The sequence below is a fragment of the Sarcophilus harrisii genome, chromosome 3 (assembly GCF_902635505.1).
Source record: "Sarcophilus harrisii chromosome 3, mSarHar1.11, whole genome shotgun sequence".
Lineage (NCBI taxonomy): Eukaryota > Metazoa > Chordata > Mammalia > Dasyuromorphia > Dasyuridae > Sarcophilus > Sarcophilus harrisii.
In genome coordinates, this window is record NC_045428.1 from 488,172,708 (window position 1) to 488,190,443 (window position 17,736).

Consider the following 17,736-nt stretch of genomic DNA (forward strand, 5'->3'; position numbering starts at 1 on the left):
CTTTCCCTGTCATCTTAGCCAGTCTGGCAGATGTGCAGCGGTATCTGAGTTATCTTATTTTGCGCAATCACTACTTTTCAAACCCATTGCTGAATTAGGAGGGAGGCTGCGTGAATGAAGGAGAATGGTTGGGTGAGAATAATTCTCCCAGCCACCCTGAAGGGGGCTGTGCTTCGCAGTGCTCGGAGCTTTCCGGAAGTGGGTGAAACTGATTGCATCCTACATCCTCCGCATCATCTTCACCTTTGCTTTGCCACCGGACTTTGATGACTCCGGAAGAGAAAGTGAGTCCGGCCACTTTGGGCAACTCAGTCTTACTTAAACCCAACTCCAGGTGCGAGTCAACACGTCAATCATCATCAGTGGTCCTCTTCCAATTATCGCGCGGTGTCAGGCAGGCAGGTGGGTGTGGACGAGGATGGAGGGCTGGACCTGGAGTCGGGAAGAGGAGTGCGAATCCGACTTGAGACACTAGTTGTGCGAGCCTGGACAGGCCACTTCACCCTCTTCTGTAAAATGAAGAGAAGGAAATGCCGAGGAAACCCCAAATGGGGTCACCAACGGCCGGATTCGGCTAAAACGACTCAACAACAAAAAGTCCCATAATTTATCACCCTTCACTCGGGTCCCCAAGTCTCACAAACGTCCCCTCGCCGGATGTTAGGTAGGGAGTGCGGAGCCGCCCTCTCTGAGCACGCCCCTCTGCCAGCGCTTACCTGCGCGCGGCACGCGGGGCCACGCCCCCTCTAGCCCCGCCCCTCTGGCCACGCCCCGTCTGGCCCCGCCCCGCCGCGTGCCGGGGCGCGTGGCCCGCGCTGGAGCTGAGGAGAGGACGAGCTCAGGCCGAGACGGGAGCCCGAGGGTAAGAGGAGGAGGAGGAGGTGGGAAGAGGGGAGGGAGGATGGCGTCGGAGACCCTCGTTCGCGTGAGGCCTGCAGAGCTGTGTCCTAAAGGCCATCCTCGGGGGAGGGGGAGGGGGAGAAAGAGGCGGGAAGGAAGCGCTGAGGTTTGTGGGGGTTTGAGGTGTGCTGTCCTCCTAGGCCTCAGCTGCCCACCCAGGACGGAGAAAGGGCCGGGCGGGCTGGGGGCGAGTGAGGAAAGGGAGGGCGGGGGGGGGGGGGGGGGAGGGGGGGGGGGGGGGGGGGGGGGGGGGGGGGGGGGGGGGGGGGGGGGGGGGGGGGGGGGGGGGGGGGGGGGGGGGGGGGGGGGGGGGGGGGGGGGGGGGGGGGGGGGGGGGGGGGGGAAATGGGACAACCCGACGCCTAGTAATGAAGGGCTAAAAGTTGCGGACACAAAAGAACACATTACCGGAAGGGAGACGGAAGGGGGAAGAGCTCCGGAGACTAAAGAGGGAAAGGCAGACGGTGGCTAGAGAGCCTCCAGACTAGGCCGGCCATTTACAAGTGAGGAAACCGAGGGCCGCTCACCTGCCGGCACGCCCGTGGCAGCAGAGTAACTGGAGAAGAGGAACTTGGCGTTGAACCGGCTTATTCAAGCTCAGCCGGGGCCCTTTTCCTTTAGAAACCGTTTCTGGTTCTTTGCTTCCCAGTCAGCGCCATCGAGTGAGCCCCTAAAACAAGGTGAAAACCCGCCCCAGGCTCTCAAGGAGAAGTAAAGGAGTTCTCGGACCACGCGCAAAGATGGCTGTGGACAGGGCTTTTCCTCCAGGGCAGCCTGAAGTTGTACCAACTTTGGGATCTGCCTCACTCTTAAAAAAAAAGTTGTGTCTGTAGTTCTGATTGAAGTGTTTTCATCTCTAGAGGATACGGGACTATAGAGTTAGACTTGGAAAAACTTCATAAAAAATCTCAGCCCCTCTCTCTCTCTCTTTTTTTTTTTTTTTCAATCGTCAGAAGTGGGATTTGAACCCAGATCTTCCAGAGACCATTTCTTGCTTCAGGGTTTTTTTTTTTTTTTTTAAATTTAATAGCCTTTTATTTACAGGATATATGCATGGGTAACTACAGCATTGACAATTGCCAAACCTCTTGTTCCAATTTTTCCCCTCCTTCTCCCCACCCCCTCCCCCAGATGGCAGGATGACCAGTAGATGTTAAATATATTAAAATATAAATTAGATACACAATAAGTATACATGACCAAAACGTTATTTTGCTGTACAAAAAGAATCAGACTCTGAATATTGTACAATTAGCTTGTGAAGGAAATCAAAAATGCAGGTGTGCATAAATATAGGGATTGGGAATTCAATGTAATGGTTTTTAGTCATCTCCCAGAGTTCTTTCTCTGGGCGTAGCTGGTTCAGTTGTAAAGCTCTTAGTGACCTCTGGAACTCTGTGGGATTTTCTTGGCAAAGATAACTGGAGCAGTTTACTATTTTTTTTTTTTTTTTCTCCAGTGGCTACAGAAGTTCTAACTTGCCCAAGATCTTACAAAGTTATAGGTCTCTGAGACTGGATTTGCAGAGAACTGTGACTTCAAGCACAGTTCTCTATTGAACCACCTAGCTGATGCCAGAGCTTTATGAATTTCCTTGTATGCTTCATAGTTACTGTTTTTTGATACTGTGAGGGATAGAAAATCCTATCCAAAAATGACTATTCAGAGACCTCTCAGAAGTAAAAAGCAGAAAAGTTGTTTATTTAATTAATTCTCATGAGAATGAGCAATTCCACTGCGAGGAGGGAAAGAGAGAGAGCTCATGGTAGAAGGCTAAAGAAGGGGATAAGGTATACAGTTTTTATAGGGTTTAGATACAAAGGATTACATCATGAGTTGGAGAACATTAAGAGATCAGTACCTCCCTTCCCCCCTTAAAAGGATGTTATTCTTGCCAAAAACATGAGATTCCTAGTTCTGGGAGGAACCATACATCAGGCAACTAATTGTCCAGATGTTGGTAACTTGAACAGTGATAAATGTCATCATTCGAGGTTAAATACATATGTCTAAAATCTAAGTATATATTGGCTACCACTCAACATACTCACGCAGGTCACAGAGACCTAGAGAAACTAAAAATACAGAAGAGGAAGTTAAATGTCCTTGGAAGTTCAGCTGCTGGAAGTTCTTCACCTTATCTTTACTACATACAGCTGCTGGAAGTTCTTCAACTACACACACACACAATACCATAATATTGTATTATAATTAATAAACTGGGTGAATTTGGAACTTTTTTTTTTTTTTTTTTTGCCACTCTAAGTCTAGCAACTATGAGTAGTTTCTTTTCCTGTTTTTTATGGCAGTTACCTTTCCACTGCACCATTTTGCCTACCCAAGAAGGGGAAGGGAGAGTAAATATGGGAAATGGAAAAAGACAGACTGTTAGAGAAAGAAAAGTAAGCCCCAACTTTTTGGGGCCTAGACTCAGTGACTTAATGTTTCCTGACACCAAATACCACTGTTATTCTGAGGGCATGGCTGTGTTGTAAATAAATTTCCAGGAGAAATAAATTGACACCTTTGTGTGGAGAAGAAACTTCAAAATTGCAGGAGATAATTCATCTTTAATAAAAAAAAATAAAGCTCCTTGAAAGTAGTTGTGGAAATAGAATTCAATGAGGAGGTAAGGAGACTTATTTTTTAATTTTAGCTGTGTCAAAAATTTAACTAGCTTTGTGGCCTTGACTGGCTCATTTAACTTTAGTTTTTTTTTTTTTTTTTTTTAATCGAGGAGTTTGGAGTAGAAAATCATCTCTAAGTTTATTTCATTTTTAAGATTCTTTGATTCTCAGAAGATGAGATTTGTACGAGCCACTCTTGAAACAAGACAAAAATGATTTTTTTAAACATTAGTATTGTGATATCAAATTCCTTATAACATGTTTTGGTACCTAATGTGCCTAGTCCTTTGTTATAGCTTTTAAAAAATATACAGTTTAAAAATATTTCTATTTTCAGATTTTTTTTAGTAAGGACCTTAATATATCAGTGATCTAAGCTTTAGTATAATTTGCACCTAAATTAGGCATTATTTTTGACTTTACAGAAATTGTGTATGAGATACTATGGCAAGTCAACTAGTGAAATCTGCAGAGAATAAAAGTTGTAAGCGCCCAAGAGAAATGGAGGTGAGTACAGTTAATCATATGATTTTTTTTTTTTTTTTAGGAATACCATTTTTCTCTTTCTCTCTCTCTCTCTCTCTCTCTCTCTCTCTCTCTCTCTCTCTCTTTCTTTGATCCATTGAATTTTTTTTTTTTTTTTGGTTCTGAGGCAATCAGGGTTAAATGACTTGCCTACCTTCACACAGCTAGAAGTATTAAGTGTCTGAGGCCAGATTTGAGCTCAAGTCTTCCTGACTTCAGGCTGGTGCGCTATCCACTGCACCACCTAGCTGCCCCCATTGAAATATTTTATTTGTTATATTGAAAAGATTTATCTTTGTGTTTACAAGATGTACTGTTAGTATGTCATGCTCTAACTTGTTCTTTCATAAATTAATAACCCAGATAGTGTGTGATCATACAGTTTCAGGGGTTAGGAATTCAAGAGACTCTTGGCTTCATTCTTCAATGAAATGACTTTATGAACCTCAACAAGTGATCTAATCTTTTTAGGTCTTAAATGTCTTACCTATAAAATGAAAGGGTTAGACTAGATAATATTTAAGGTCTCATACTTTTGAATCTTTGATTTTTATAAGTATGAGAAATCTCAGTATTTCTCAGAAACACTCTGAAATTTCTGTCTTTCTGTCTTTGTTTTCATCTCTGTATCGCTCTGTCTCTCTGTGTTTGTGTCTTGTCTCTGTGTTTTTGTCTGCCTGGCTGTCTCTCTCCCTCTCTGTCTCTGTTTGACTTTCTGTCCTTCTCTCAGTCATTAATACTGCTGTTCTCCTATTGTCCAAGTTTAAAGTCTTGAATTCTTCTTAATGTCACATTCTTCATTGCTTTCTCAAACCCATAAACTTTCTTATTCTTTAAATTATTGTTCGGATATGTCTCTCTTCTTTTCCACTTTACTCTTACTTTTGAAATACGGAATCATGTATAACCAGGCCTTACTTTCTTCAGCAGCTTCCTAATTCTTCTATCATCCAGTATACATCTGGCTTAAAAAATTTATTGACATTATAGTGTGTGAATTCATTTTTTTTTTTAAGATTGCTGTAAATTTTTTTAATTAAATTTTTAAATTTTCAAAACATTGCACAGATAATTTTTCAACATTAATCCTTGCAAAACCTTGAGGAGCACCATTTTTCACATTTTATTTACTTAGATTTCTTCCTATAAATAAATTTAAATTGATATCTAGATTTTGATAACTTTACATTAAAAAACTGAGCACCCCAAGCATTATATTTTATTGGTTAGAGAGCTGGACTTAAAAGTCAAGAAGACCTTGTTCAAACCCTGCTCCAAACACTAATTATGTTACCCTGGCAAACCACTTAACCACATCCCTTGAGCCATGGTGTTGTCTTCAGTAAAATGAGAGTGTTGAACCTTGTCCTTGAAGACCTCTTGATTCTGAATTTATGATTTCCCAAACACTAATTTCTTATGTAAATTTTATTGTTTTCTAAGGACTAATATAATCCAAACAATTTAGTTCTTTAGTAGAGCAGTGATCTCATCTTTGTGGGAACTCCTCAAACATATTACTCATGTGTATACTGTACAATTCTTATCCATGCTGTCATTCATAGAAGATCAAACCACTTTGATCTTTTAATATAAGTATCAATGCCACATTCATACTGCAGAGTCTAATGCCTCTCACTCTTACAGCATTACTTGCCCACATCCCTTTTCACTTACATTTAGTGTGATATCCCTTTTGTCATTTCTTTTGCAAATAGTTGTTGGTCATTTGATGTAGCCTACTTAAACCCAAAATATGTGCTTTCATTGTCCTTTATATTATTGTCTGTAGTTTTTATTGTAATATTCCACATTTCACAGTTGTACACCATTATGGGAAAATAATGGGAAAAAGTTGGCTTTCAGTGTCAAGTTGCAAATTACTTACTGAATTACACTTACAAATTACATTGAAAGTACCACTGACTTTAGCAAAGACAATCCAACCTTCATTCTTCCACTTATTCAATTCCGGGGTTACCTTATAATCTGTTTGTAATATCTGTCCCAGATTTGTACTGATGGACACAGATAAGGGACTACCCAAACAACCACATCTTAGTTTCAGTCATAGGCTTTCCTCATTTACTTTTCTTGGAATTGTTAGGTTGAACATTTTTAAGTGATTACAGATTTAATCTATTAAGCCCTGCAGTATTCTGGGGTTTGATGTATTCAACAATTTCATCTGCAAACAAACATCTAGACAAAGAATAGAGTCAGTATCTGAAGGCCTTTTAGGATTTGAGCTGTGGGACATTAATTCATCCAAGTAATAATTTTAAAATATGTTGAAAATAATAATCCACATGGTTTTTGAGGAACGTTTTTGGGGAATGTTTTGCCATTGTAAAAATTGTAAGATATATATTACAATAAGTCTCTTCAAGTATAGTAGGTTTATAAATGACTATTGGTATTGCAATGCTGTGGAACTAACCATAGATTTTATCAGGTATATTTGTTTTCAAGTAAAAGTATTGTAAAGCTATTAACACCAGATACCCAAACCTTAAATACAAATAGAGTTTTAATCTTCCTGTTATTTAAAGTTTTCCATGATTGTAAATTAGGGAATTTTCAAGTTACTAGAATAAAGGGATTAAATTAAGGTCTGTTCCAGTTCCTTTGAACCTAATAGAGTGGTATTGTATTGCAGAAAAAAATTTGTTATCCTCAGTTATTTTTTCATAGTTTGTTTTATATGTACAGATGGTAGTTCTAGGAATCTTACTGTCTCTCTATTTTCTTTATTTCTTTTAATAGAATGAAACTTTAATGAGTCCACAATTGCCTTCCCTTCCAAAATCAGATTCTACTTTTTCTGAAAGTGCTATGCCATCATTTTATAAAGCTGAAGTTCTGGAGAAAGTTTTAAATGGTGATGTATTAAATACATGTATTTCTCAAAAATAGAATGAAAGAGCAATTTATTTTATGTACAAAGGTGTAATTTCAAAACTTTGCCTGTTTAATTAGCAGATATGAACAAGGAGATTAATCTACTGTTGACTAAATATGCACAGATTTTAAGGCAAGTACATTTAATATATAAATTCATAGATTGGAAAAGCCTTTGTCTAAGAATGCATGTTGATTTAATAACTAAGTTTAAGCTTTATTTTGAAAAGTTAATAGAAATAACTGGTACATTGACTGGGGAATTTATTTTTATTATAAGGATTTGGAGGCCTTAGGTCTACTATACCTTTTCTTTGTGGGAAGTTAATGATGTTCAGAGACTATATGTTTTTTAGGACATTATTGGATTGTGGACAATGTAAATAAAGTGCCTATTGGAAGGAGACAAATCCTTTTCAACTAATGAATTGACATCAATACTCTTTTTAGTTAGTGATCCACACTGTGGGTTTGACTTGTGGGAACAACGGGATGAAAAACAAAATATAGTGGTAAAAAGAGCTTTAATTGAATGAATTTTAGCTTGGTTTCCAGCATGAGGAGGTGGAGAATCTCACAAAAATCCTGCTAAATGGCTACCATAGCGGAACTTTGCAGCATCATTGCAACGATAGAGACACATTTTAGGGACTAGGTCTAAACTAAACATGGCTTTTTCTCAAACCACGTGCTAATCTGTTTTATCCTTTCTGTACCCTTCAATACTGGAGGTTACCTCTGTCTTCCTGGACTGTCATTTCTTTCTGGGTTTTCAAGATGTAAATCTATCTATCTTACTGTTCCTTTTCAAATTCTTTTCCTGGTTCATCATTCATGTCACTTCTTAGAGCATATCTCCCAATGCTGAGCCCCTTTTTCCTTTATATAATTTCTTGTTTGTAGACTTCATTAGCTCCCATGGATTAAGTTGTAATCTCTACACAGATGACTCTTAAATATATCCAGTACTAGGTATTCTCTTGAACTGTAGTCTTGCTTTGTCAACTGCCTATTGAACATCTTGAGTGATGCCCAGTTGGCATTTTAAGCTCATGACCCAAATAGATTTCCCCCCAAATCCCTAAATCTTCTAAACTTTCCAGTTTATTGTTAAGATTGCCACTGTCTTTCCGGTAACCCAGGATCACAATTTTAGTGTCATCCTTGATTCCTCACTCTCACCTTACATACCCAGTTAAGTTGCTGAACCTTCCTGTTTCTATATCCAAATCTACCTTGCATATGTCCTTCTCTCTATTCATATAGCCCCTACCTTAGTCCAGGCCCTCATCACCTCTTGCTTGTATTATTTTAATAGCCTCCTAATTGGACTTTTTTACCTCATTCATTTCTCTACATAATCCATTTTCCTTATACCTGCCAAAGTGATTTTCCTAAATTGTAGGTCTGTAGTAGACCTTGTATTTTCTCTAGTCAGTAAATGTCAATGGCTTCTTACTTCTAACTTCATTTGCTTGCTTTTTTTGGGAAGGGAGGGGGTTTAGACATTGAGGATATATATATATATATATTTTTTTTTCATTATTTGGGTATGACACCCAAGTGTGTGCACTGACCTTGTTTTCTCTGTTTTTTATTGTTTAGTGCCAATTAAATTTTTTTAAAAAATGCATATATTCTTTGAAAACTCACATGTTAGATTACATATCAGAGATTTTCAGCTAAGCTGGAATTGTGGATGGTGGCTTGAACTAAAGGAGGTACTATTATTTAAAATACTACCAATTTGTAATTAGTTATGTATGTGAATTCAGATTGAGTAACCTTTGGACTATCCTTCATTTGGTGCCATTGTTAGCTGTTCTACTTAATTGGATTGAATCTTTGATTCATGAAATTATAGCGCTTTAGCACGTCAGAGGTCATCAGATCAGACCCCATATTTTATTCTTGAGCAACCAAAGTTCAGAGATTTAGTAACTTGCTCAAAGTCACATAATAAGTGGTGGAAACTGGAATTTTGATCCATCTTGACCTAGTTTAGTGCTAAATAGAATTATTTTTGGTTTTCTTATATGTAGGTACTTCTATTTTTTTATTTTTTATTTAATAGCTTTTTATTTACAGGTTATATGCATGGGTAACTTTACAGCATTAACAATTGCCAAACCTCTTGTTCCAATTTTTCACCTCTTACCTCCCACCCCCTCCCCCAGATGGCAGGATAACCAGTAGATGTTAAATATATTAAAATATAAATTAGATACACAATAAGTATACATGACCAAACCGTTATTTTGCTGTATATGTAGGTACTTCTAAAAACAATACTTTTTAATTGTTTTAGATATTATAGAAATCTTTAAAAATGTATTCAGAAAAATTCAAGAGTATTTTAATAATCTGGTATCAAATACAAGGGTAGTCATATAAACTATCAAATAACATGTCTATTTGTTTATGTGAATGTGTAAAACAAATATTAATATTACAGTTATAAATTTAGAGTATATCCTTATTAAAGTGTCAAAAAAACAAAGTAACTTTTATGGAATTGTCTTTATCACAGAAAGATATTTGAAAGAAATGTGTAAGCAACATATTAAATAAAAAACATCCATCAAAATTGATTATGATTGGGTTTTATAATATTTTAATTTTAGGTTTGTTTTCCTTAATAGTGAGAGAGCAGCAGTGGATGCTTCTTACATTGAAGAGTTTGATGCAATCTTCAAAGAAGCCAGTACTTTAGAAAATCTTCTAAAACAAAAAAGAGAAAGTCTGAGGCAAAGATTCACAATGATTGCAAATACTCTGCAAAGCTAAAATGAAATATATATGCAAAATAACATGAAATACTAAGCTCTTTGTACACCATATCTGTTGTATATTTAAAATGTTAATATGTGCTTTGAAAAGATAATATCCATCCCCTAAAATTAGTTATAGTTATAGAAAATGTATATAATTCATTTATAAAAGGCAATATTCAAGAGTTTTTGTTGGATTTGATAGAGCTTTTAAGCTAGATATCACTTTCAAATATTTGGTTTTTATCTTGAAGTGTTAATAACTGACATATTGATAAAAATGTAAAATTTTGTTAGCCTAATCACATGTGGGTAATTTTCTGTTTGTCTTAAAACTTCTATCATTTTAAAGAGGACTTCTCAGGATAAATGAACACAAACCAGCTTGAAAGTGAATCTGATAATATTTCATCATATTTGTGTAATTCTTTCAACTTGTATCATTTTTTTCACAGTTTTCTTGGGACAGTTTTAAAGATGTGTTTTATGGTTTATTTTCTTGTTACTGCTTTATTAGAAAGTTGATCCAAAGTACACATTAAAATTGAGTTCCATATGTTATTTAGGAACACTCTTTGCTTTCATTAGTAGTTAGTGTATATGACTTAGCAAAGATGCTTTTAAATTCGTGTGTTTTACTGAAATAATTCTCATAAAATCATAATCTTCCATAAAGATAGAATGAATATTAGAGGTCATCTACTACATATGGTTCTCTCTGGAATTCCTGACATATGCTTGATTATTTGATTTCTTCTTGAAAAGTGAATATAATACTTCTGAGAAAATTCATTCTATTTTTGCACAGATCTTATGCATTCTTCTATCCTGAAAAGAGTACTGGCTTAAGTTCTGGTTCTGGCACAAGCTGTGTGATCTTTGGCACATCACTTGGGATTTGAAACCAATTTTTTCTGTCTGCTGTGCTATGTTGCTTCTTGACTAAACAACAACAAAAAAGAAATCTTTTTTTTTTTTTTTAAACATATCACTACATATGTGATATAATTGTGTGGAAGAACCAATATCAGCTAATTAGATCTATTTATTCTCAATGCCAGAAATGTTGGGTTTGCAGGAATTTTAGAAAAAGTATGGTATTATTTGGAGTTATTTGGACCTTTGTCTCTTCTGCTAGAATCTGGAACTATTTGTTAAGAAGAAGGGCAGGAAGTTAAAACTCCATCATTATTGGAGAGCCTTTTTAATACTCTAACTAATTATGCTCTGACTTTTAGTGAGAGGCCCAAACCCTTTACCCTTGATAGCTTACTGACTCTACCAACTTTTGGGGCACTTATATTAACTACATGTGACTTTTGGGCATTAAAATGAGAGCATAATTTTGATATAATGAATAGAAAATGACTCTTAGATTGTCTTGTGTTTGGAGTTTGTGCAATATTCTTGTAGATTTTCAGAGGTTTATGAACTTTTTTTCAGGAGTTGTAACACTCAGACAGTGATAATTAATTATCCTTGTTTATTCCATATACTGTGGGCAAAATACTGTAATTCTGGTGCCCTAGTGTTGTACTTGATTGACTGGTTAGCTTTTAATCTAAAGGTGTCAGAAGTAATTATGAGGCAGTTAGAGTTGTACTTTCATACAAGATTTATTTTAAGAAAACACATTTGCAAAAGATAATCACATTACCTGGGCTCCATACTCTGTGACTCTTTCAGTACACATTTCTATTACTTTCTTCATATGGTACTGTTCTGCTCTTATCAGTATACTTTTTCAAAAGAAATAAATGTGATGGTCACTTAGGATATGAATTATGTCAGAATGGGATTCTCGACTTACAGAGGGATTTTGGCAGGGGTTGCAGCAATCTTGTCCATGAGGTTATTAGCCCTGGTGTATGTCTCAGAGGACTTGATATGCCAGTAATCCAGAATGATAGCATATGAGGTTTTGAATAGGTCTCTGTGAACCTGCTGTTAGGCTGTAGGAAAAAACTTACAGGCAAGAATGAAGGTTCCTATACCGTTAGACACTGATTGCTTTAAGCATGCCTTTGTAGAATGCAGATGACTGAGTTTGTATGTTGGCATTTTAAAAATCTGTTGCTGGTAGATCAGATCTAATAGACCTAGTTGAAGCTGAATGATGACAGAATTTAATTCATAGGGTAGGTGTCTAATGCTTTAGGTGAATGAATTGATGATCTTGAGGACCTCAGCTTTTTGATTTTGATATTCTGGAAAGTAGAAAATGGTGCAGTTGAATGTATTAAAATAATGCCTGAGAGGTTAAGCATTATTTTTACTGATAATGTTCTGGAGGTACAGCAACATTTTTATGATTGAAATGCATGATAATGGATTGTATGATTTTTAAGAATTCCTTGCCATAGGTGAAGCCTTTTCTGTAAATAACCCTTCTCAGGTTCCTTCCTGATTAACTCTTTTCATCACTCAGATCTGCTTCTCTCAGTTTGTGGGAGAGATTCATCAAGAACAAGAATGTTGCAGGGAGGGCTGAGTGGTCTTTTGAGACTTCAGTCTACATGGTGACATTATTCACTATTTTTTCAGGGGCAGGTAGAATAAGATAGAGGTTGAAGTAAACTGGATCTTGAGATCCATTGCACCTTTATCTCTAGTATTTCAACAGGTTATTAAGAGATGCAAAGTGGGAATATTTCACAAAATTGAGGAACTATTTATTAAAGGATTTTTACTGATGTAGTGTTTCTCATACTATAGTATTGTCTCTTACACGGATTCTTGGATATTCTCACTTACCTTATTATTTACTCACTAAATCTCCATTGTTTCATTTTTTGCCTTTTATCTGCAGCATCTGAATAGGAAGGAAGGAAACAAGCATTTATAAAGTGCTTATCATGTGTCACTTAAGTGTTAAACTGGGGATATAAATACAAGAAAAAGAAAATTCCTTACCTTAATGAGCTTGCATTCCAACAGAGGGAGAAAGCACACAAAGGGAACTGAAAAGGCAGGGAGATGGAAGAGTAGAGAGATGAAGGGGATGGGATATTTTTGAAGTTTGGAAGCAAGTACCCAGCCCAGGAAGGGAATAGGACTGGGCTGTGGTTTGGACCCCTTAGAAAGTAGATGCTCCAGAAAGAATTCACCAATAGAAGGGGAACCGATTTTGTGGAGGGAGATTATAGGTTGAGAAGACTGCAGGGGTAGTTGGGTGTTCTAGGAAGATGAGACCTCAGGCATTAAGGAAAGTTTCAGCAGGGGACAATGGCAGAAACAAGTTTTTGAAGTCTGGAAGTAAAGAGCCAGGCCCAGGAGGGCAGTGAAAGCTGACTTGGGCCAAGTACTATGCAAAACACTTTTTTTTTAATGAATGTATCATTTGATCTTCACAGCAACCCTGTATTATTATCCCACTTTTATAGTTGAGGAAGCTGAGGCAAATAGTGGTTAAGAGACTTGCCCAGCATCATACATCTAGTAAATGTCTGAGACTGGATTTGAATTCAGGCCTTTCTGACTCCAGGTCCAGAGGTGTACAGCTGTACCACTTAATTGCTATGTACATTGTAAGCATTTGTTAAATGCTAATTGATGTACTGATTTAAGGGTGCATTTCTGGGCACTACAATTGCTAAGGATCTGATTTTAATAATAGTTTGCTGGAGATAATGCTCAGTCTTTGTTTTCAGGTAAAGATACTTGTCTTGAAGCTGATCACAAAAAGATTGGTTATCCAGTATTGATTTTTTTTTTGGCCACAAAATATGATGAAGACTGTCTTTTTACATGTGAGAGAGATTTGCATAGTGATGAAATAATTGATTTTAAAAATAATCCATTCAAGAAATATTTATTATCTTCTCTTTGTAGGACACTGTATCAAGGACTATGAGTGATACAAAGAAATAGAAGACATTGCCTCTGTTCTCAAAGTTTATAAGCTAGCAAGGAAAGAAGAAATGTGAAATGATTAGCCACAGATCATAAAATGATAGATACCTCCTAACTTATTACTAACTAGAAATCCAATCTCTGTAGATCAGTATTAAAGTCCTTATATAATTAGCACCTGACTTGTCTCCTTAGGTTTATCATCTGTAACTCCTATTACTAATCATAAAGTTTATGTATAAGTGCCAAATAAAGTATAGGCAATATGAGCTACAAGATTTTAAAGAAAGTAATCAATTTGGACTGGGCAGTCAGGATGGATAAAAGTTGGAATAGGATAAAAATTAGGCCTTGAAAGAATGAAATTTTAAAGAAAGAATGAAATTTTAAAAGGCATAGAGTAGGGGAATAGCAGTCCCCTAGGAATGAAGGAAATAAACATATATTGACATACTGAAGAATAAGAGTGTTTCAGGAAAAAGTGGATAGAGTAGGTTAGCTGGAGTTTTAAGGATCAGGTGAAGATCTGTGTTGGGCTCTGAGTGTGAAATGTCTTGAATACCAAATTAAGGAGTCTGAATTTTCTTTTCTAGGTAGAAGAAATTTTTGAGCAGAGGAATGACATGATATAAATTTGATAAAATTCTATGAATAGAAATAAAATCAGGACTAGACTGATTTAGGAAACGTGAGGTCATTTTTAGACATGCTGAATTAGAGATGGTAATGGAAAAGTGAAGTAGAAAAGTCTAGCAGGCAGTTGGAAATGTGGGCCTGAAATTGAGAGCGATCAGATTCAGAGATTTACATTTAGGAATTATCTATATAGAACTCCAGTCAACATGACTTTGTCAAGTGCCTTTTATGTTCCAGGCCACTGCTAAGCAGAGATGCAAAGAAAGGCAAAAACAATCTCTCCTCCTAAGGCTTTTTGAGGGGGACTGTCTAGAGAATGAAAAGCTATTTACTAGGTGCTTAGTCTTGGGAAGAAGCACACATGATACAGTGGAAAAAGAATTGGTTCTGTAGTCAGAGAACTTGGGTAGGAATCTTATCATTGATACTTACTACCTAATCTCTTCCATCCCTAGTGTTGCTCAAAGCAAGAAAAAATAGATTTAACAGGACTGAAGCAGCAGAAAAGCCACGTGTGCTGGCTTTAAGTCATTTCAGTGAGGAGAGGGCACTAGTTTCCAGAAACATAGAATAAGCTTCCTTCTTCACCTGGGCATAGACAGCCAAAGTGAAGAACTAGATGAGTTAGAGGCTTTTGTACGTAGGCTCAGAAGGCAGTTTGAAAATCCTCGATTCACTGTTGGGTAACTGCTAAAGATTTACTGCATAGCTCACCAGACATTCACAAACTCCCAGGACTGAGCCCTATTAGCCAGTTCTTTTTCCATTCCTCTTCCCCCCAAATGCTATAATTTTATCCCATCAACAGCTCTGAAAGGTAGGTGCTGTGATTATATCTATATTATAGATGAGGAAACAGGCAAACTAAGATTAAGTGATTTCCCTAGGGTTGATCATCTAAGTATTTGAATCAACTTTTTCTAAATCTGAATATCATTTTATTCAGTATTTCACCTAGGTAGCAGCTGTATGTGCACTAGGGTGAGGTGATTTACATTTTGAAATCATTTGTTCTTTTTAAGAAGCTCAGAGATAATTTATCTCAGCACTTAGCAAGAATAAGTAGTTAAAACACTCAGTAGGTCTAAATGGCTTGGACTCTAGGGGAATTCCTTTACAAGTAAGTTCCTGGGGAATTACTAGTAATGCCTCCTCCTAGGTAGCAGTCTCCCCATCAAAGGCCTCTGGGTGTTTCAGGATTTTTTTAAACAGGAATTTGTGACGTAGGGTCTCCCATTTTACACAAATTTATCTTATATAAATAAATTTATTTATTACTTCTATTCTTTTTATATATTAACTTATTTTTCTTGGGTTCCTTCAAGACTCAATTCAGATCCCATCTTCTGAGAGAAAAGAGACTCTCTTACTTTCTATCTACTACTTACTATCTGTATCTTATATGTACATGTTATTTATTCCCCTTATTAGAATATATAGTTCTCCAGGGCAGGAACTGCCATTCTTTTTATCACCAGTACTTAACTTAGTGCTTTATTTATTTATTTTTTGAACTGGCACTTACTAAATGCCCTGTGCTAAATTTGATTCTTACAACAATCGTGGGAAGTAGGTACCATAATTATCTCCATTTTATAGTTAAAGAAATTGAGAGAGAGAGAGGTTAAGTGTTCTGCCCAAGGTCATACAACTAGTAAAGGTCTGAAGCCTGATTTCCTGCATCAGTTAGTGCCTGATACATAGTAAGACATGATAAATGTTGATTGACTTAGTGACTTGAGGATATATTTTCTGTACCTTGTCCTGGGCACCAAAATTGTTAAGGCTTCCATTTTAATAGCAGGCTTCTGGAAACAATGCTTTGAATTTTTTTTTTTAATCAAATGAAGATATTTGTTCAGTTTTATAGCTTGATATTTTCCTCTTGTCTGTGTCTCTTTCTATTTGTTTGATCCATGATAACTTTTTCAAAAGTGCTAATTGATTTTTGAAGTTATTTGTTGCAAATTATTTATTTTGTTGTTGTTCTTGAATGTTATTTGTTGACTCACTTGACAGTGAAAAGTGAACAACTGTTTTTAATCAAGTTCAATACAGACTAGTTTGATGATAATCTTAGAGGAAAGGCTAGTATAAGGAAGACTGAGGGAAAAGTTTGCAGAAGTTGAAATTTTAACTAAGCCTTCTAGAAAACCAAGAAACAGAGACAAAATATTTTACTAATGAAATACAATTATAAAATTTTCTTTTATAAAAGAAATATTTACCTGATTCTTAATATTTCCAGAACATTCTAGTAATGATATAAGCTAATACATTTTTAATTTCTAATCTGGGTTTTGGGGGTTGGATGGTATCCCTTCCAGAATAGAATGATGAGGCTTCTTGAGCAGAGAAGCATCACAGTTTGAATATCTTAGCTCAGACAAGGGCCAGATGCCAGGTGAGTCATCACATCAGGGTGATAACATTAGTTATGATTCAGAATGACAGAGAAGAATTAGAGGGAGGCAGCATTAGGAGGGCATAAAATACAACCCTTTCCCTATTCAGCTCTCATAAAATGATGTAAAAAGGTTCAGTAAACAGTGGCTTTGGTGACTGTATTGAAGCAAATTTCAGCTTCAGGTCCTTTGATTCCAAAATGACAATCTCCAAAAAAATTGATATAACACATAAACAATTGGCAATTTAAGCCAACATCATTTATTAAATGTATTATTAAATACATGCCAGGCATTGTGCTAAGCTCTGGGGATACTAAGAAAGGGAAAAACCTGCCCTTGCTTTCAAGGAGCTCATAGTTTGATGGGGAAGACACATGTAAATAATGTTAGGAACAGACTGCAGAGAGCCCCGTAGGAGGAAATTTGACCTAACTAGTCTGTTCTGAAGGACTTTCCAGGGTCAGTTATGGCACGGAATAAAAAGATGATCTGGAGCTCTCTGTTAGAGCAAGGTTTGGTTATCAGACCAAAATTTCTTCTGGATCAAAATTTAAAATCTACATATGTGACCAAAGATGTAATATACCCAAGGAAAGCCCAATAAAATTCATTTCTAGGCTTCTGAATATGGCAAAAAGTCACTTAAAATGAGAGACAGAAAAAAGCATCCTCTTTCTCTTTTGTCAAGTGAGATAGTATAGAAAGTTTAGATCAGATGAATGATTTCATTGTATAAGTATCTTGAAGTCAAAAGTTCACTTCTACTGCATGTCGTCACATTCTCTGCAAGTTGCAGTATTTCTTAAAATTTTTTTAAATTTAAAAATAAGTTCAGAATTTTTATTTAAGAATTAAATTTTTTCTGCCGGTTTGTAAAAGTTATGAAGGTTGTAAAACATTTAGTGTTAAAATGTTTAACTAAATATTAATTTTTAAATTATTTTCATTTCCCCCAATTACATGTTACAACATTTTTGGTTATACATGTACATTCATTTTTTGGTGTACTTCCATATGAATTGTGGTGGGAGAAAAAAATCAGAACAAAAGGGAAAAATCACAAGAAAAAAAATTGGTGAAAGTGGCATATGTTGATTTACATTCAGTTTCCATAGT

At 36.4% G+C, this 17,736-nt stretch overlaps 1 protein-coding gene across 6 annotated transcripts in view; it reads left to right on the forward strand.

Moving 5' to 3' along the window:
- TEX12 (testis expressed 12) overlaps positions 1-10,285 on the forward strand; it is a 22,827-nt gene extending 12,542 nt beyond the window's left edge. For 2 of the 6 annotated variants that reach the window (XM_031961184.1, XM_031961185.1), the window contains exons 4-7: positions 3,953-4,034; positions 6,819-6,933; positions 7,035-7,086; positions 9,596-10,285. In XM_031961184.1, coding sequence (XP_031817044.1) covers positions 3,972-4,034; positions 6,819-6,933; positions 7,035-7,086; positions 9,596-9,740 — 375 coding nt within the window. In that variant the 5' untranslated portion in view covers positions 3,953-3,971 and the 3' untranslated portion in view covers positions 9,741-10,285. Of the gene's footprint in view, positions 1-769; positions 863-919; positions 1,007-1,253; positions 1,581-3,263; positions 3,530-3,952; positions 4,035-6,818; positions 6,934-7,034; positions 7,087-9,595 lie in introns of those variants that run through there. The other 4 variants (XM_031961186.1, XM_031961190.1, XM_031961187.1 and 1 more) reach the window with 4 other exon arrangements.
- The last annotated feature ends 7,451 nt before the right edge of the window (positions 10,286-17,736 follow it).